This window comes from Sinocyclocheilus rhinocerous, unplaced genomic scaffold, assembly GCF_001515625.1.
Source record: "Sinocyclocheilus rhinocerous isolate Xijiao unplaced genomic scaffold, SAMN03320098_v1.1 scaffold1042, whole genome shotgun sequence".
Taxonomy (NCBI): Eukaryota; Metazoa; Chordata; class Actinopteri; order Cypriniformes; family Cyprinidae; genus Sinocyclocheilus; species Sinocyclocheilus rhinocerous.
The window spans coordinates 212,431-215,274 of NW_015640510.1; the positions used below are offsets into that span (position 1 = coordinate 212,431).

A 2,844-nucleotide genomic window follows, 5' to 3' on the forward strand; every position below is an offset into this window, starting at 1 on the left:
CCTGCATTTGGTGGTTATCAGTGTATTACAAAAGTACAAAACAGATTTCAGTACTTCAATAGGTTGGTATATTAACATTATATCAGTTAATGAAATTACGGTATTTAACTGTATATTTAAGTTAAAACCGTAAAACCTAAAACGTCGCTACCATATTTTTTACAGTAAAATTCCGGCAACCACAGCTGCCGGTTTTTTATCGTAAATTTTACGGAATTTTTTTTTACAGTGTTAAGTCTAATTTCTGTTCACCACTATAGAAGTTTACAGAACTTTGGGCCAGTTTTACCAACAGCTTGCGCCAGCGCAAACCGTCTTTTGGTGTTAAAATAGTACTGTCAGGATTATCATTATGGAAATCAGATGTTGCGTTGGTGTTCTTTAATGTGAACCTTGTGTAACACCCCTGTGGACTGTTTGTTGTGGTTTCTTCCCCTTTTGTTGGTTTAGCCCGTTCAATCATTAGTTAATTATCCTCAGTGTGCTCACCTGTCTGCCCCTCGTTATCTGCCCTATAAGTTCCTGTCTCGTGTATTCTAGTATGGTCGGTTATTGTGAATGTTACCCTGAGTGTGTGTGTGTCTCATCTACCCGTATCTGCCTTGTTGTCTCTACATTAAACATCCTTATTTGAATCCTTGTCGTCCTCGTCATCCTGCCTGCCTCCACACACCTTGACCGTGACACCTTGCCAGTAAATCACACGCAGAATTATTTTCCCCTCCCATCGGCGCTTTTATGGAATTGCGCTCTAATGCTAATTTGCCCTGTTTAGTAAATCTGGCCCTATGACTTTTGTTTCTGAGAATCCTGGAAATGTGAAAAGGGTCCATTATCAGTAATGCTATGAGAATTTACAAATGATCTTTGGTGAAATGCAGAAATTAAATGGAGCATGTGAGTTGTACCTGCTGTTGTCGGTGAGGTTGCTGGCAGGTTTCTCCTCTGCATAGCTGTGCTCAGCTGACCTGCGGCCTCTGAAGTGGTACGACAGGGCGTTGAACTGACCTTTAGTACGGCAGTCTGCAGGTGCAAGAAATTCAGCCTTTATTTGAAGCAGAAAAAAACAGCTGTACAAAAGACTAGACAGCTTATACTATGGTCATTTACAGCACTGACAAATTAAAGTGGTCAATGATTGCAAAATTTGACTGGACATTTGACTGGATTAGTTGATTTATCTATAGAACATTAGATGTAGCATTTTGAAGTAAAATAATGCAGTTAGATCGCATTTATTTGAATTAATTAGGTAGAGAATTAGCATGAGCCAATTACCTGCGTCTGTGCAGCATTGTACAGTGAAGCTGTGAGTTTAATTACTTCAGAAACAGAAATGCTTATAATGTAGTGGTTTCGTGTGTGCTTGAGTGTCTGTGTGTGCTATGAATGATGAAGGGAGCTTATTAATATAGAACAGTGTTTTAGCTACCTGTGCATTACAGAGTTTTAATAGACACCTTCCAGCCAATCAGAGTATTCAGATAGACTATGGTATAAATATTATTTAAATCTTACACAATAAAAAATGAAACAAAACAATTAAATATTAATGAAGAGGAATATGAAAATGAAGAAAAGATAGAGCACAAATGTCAAAGACATTCTGTAAAAAACATACAATCACAAAAGAATAAATAATTCAGTGTATATGTGCATATACAAGCAAGTCTAGCTAAAATTATTCAAATCATTTCAAAGGATTTTTAACATAGAATAAATTAAAAGCAACACAAAACGTATTATAAGGCCTTAGTGAGAATACTGCAGTTGAAAACAGTGATTTGATGCTGATTATGCTGTTTACGTTGGGTTTTGAATGCCTTTTCTACTTAAATAATTGGGTGTCAAAATTCAAATACATGTTTCTATCCTAGATTTAAAATAAACAGAAATGTTTCTTGAGCAGCAAATCAGCATATTAGAATGATTTCTGAAGATCATGTGACACTGAAGACTGGCGTAATGATGCTGAAAATTCACAATTACATTTTAACATACATATTCACATAGAAAACAGTTGTAATAGTATTTCACAATATTGCTGTTTTAATCTTTTTTTTATATGTATATAAAATAAATGCATCCTTGGTGAGCATAAGAGATGTCTTTGAAAAACATGAAAAGTCTTAAACATTCCCAACTGACTGGTAGAATATAAGATGTGAGTCATGGTAAACGAGTCTCATACCTTCACAGCAGTCCTGCCACATACGGAGGTCAAGCTTTGGTAAATCGTCACAGCTTCCATAACCGTGAGGGAATTTAGCCACGCTAAAGACATCTGACTGGATTCGGGTGATGTTGTCACTATTGTCACACAGCACCCGGGCGAGAGACGTCTGCTTCAGTTGGGTCAACTGAGCAGGGCTAAAGGACCCAGGGTTCTCATACCAAAACCTATAATTACATAAAGTGAAGTTGATTCATTGATTTAACCATGTCTGGATCATGATTAAAATGCAGTGGTTGCCTCTAATTTCAAATGTCTACAGATAATTTTGTTTAAGACCAGTTTGCTTGTTATAGAGCAAATAATATGGAAGACAAATAATGACAAATGTCTTTGGAACAAAAAAGCACGTTGAATTGCACTAACTGAAAAAATAATGCATTGCATTAACAGTGCTTGCATTTTTAGTGGCTGAAATCCAACATGGCTGTATATTTAAGCTGTGAATATTTCAATTCAAAACATTTCAGACACATTTTCATGATTAAAAATTCAATAATTCATATTCACCTTCTAGAGTTCACTTCCAAAATATTCAATCTGTTTAAAAATACGATGTATAATATTTGACAGGCAATTTTCGGTCCATTTTATTTCACTTTACAAATTCG

General features: G+C 35.8%; 1 protein-coding gene across 1 annotated transcript in view; it reads right to left on the reverse strand.

Moving 5' to 3' along the window:
• The window catches only part of pxdn (peroxidasin), a 58,985-nt gene that overhangs the window by 3,721 nt on the left and 52,420 nt on the right, over nt 1–2,844 (reverse strand). The window contains exons 18-19 of the mRNA XM_016569500.1: nt 2,192–2,400; nt 909–1,023 (exon numbers count right to left, since the gene is read on the reverse strand). Of these exons, the coding sequence (XP_016424986.1) occupies nt 909–1,023; nt 2,192–2,400 (324 nt within the window). The remainder of the gene's footprint in view (nt 1–908; nt 1,024–2,191; nt 2,401–2,844) is intronic.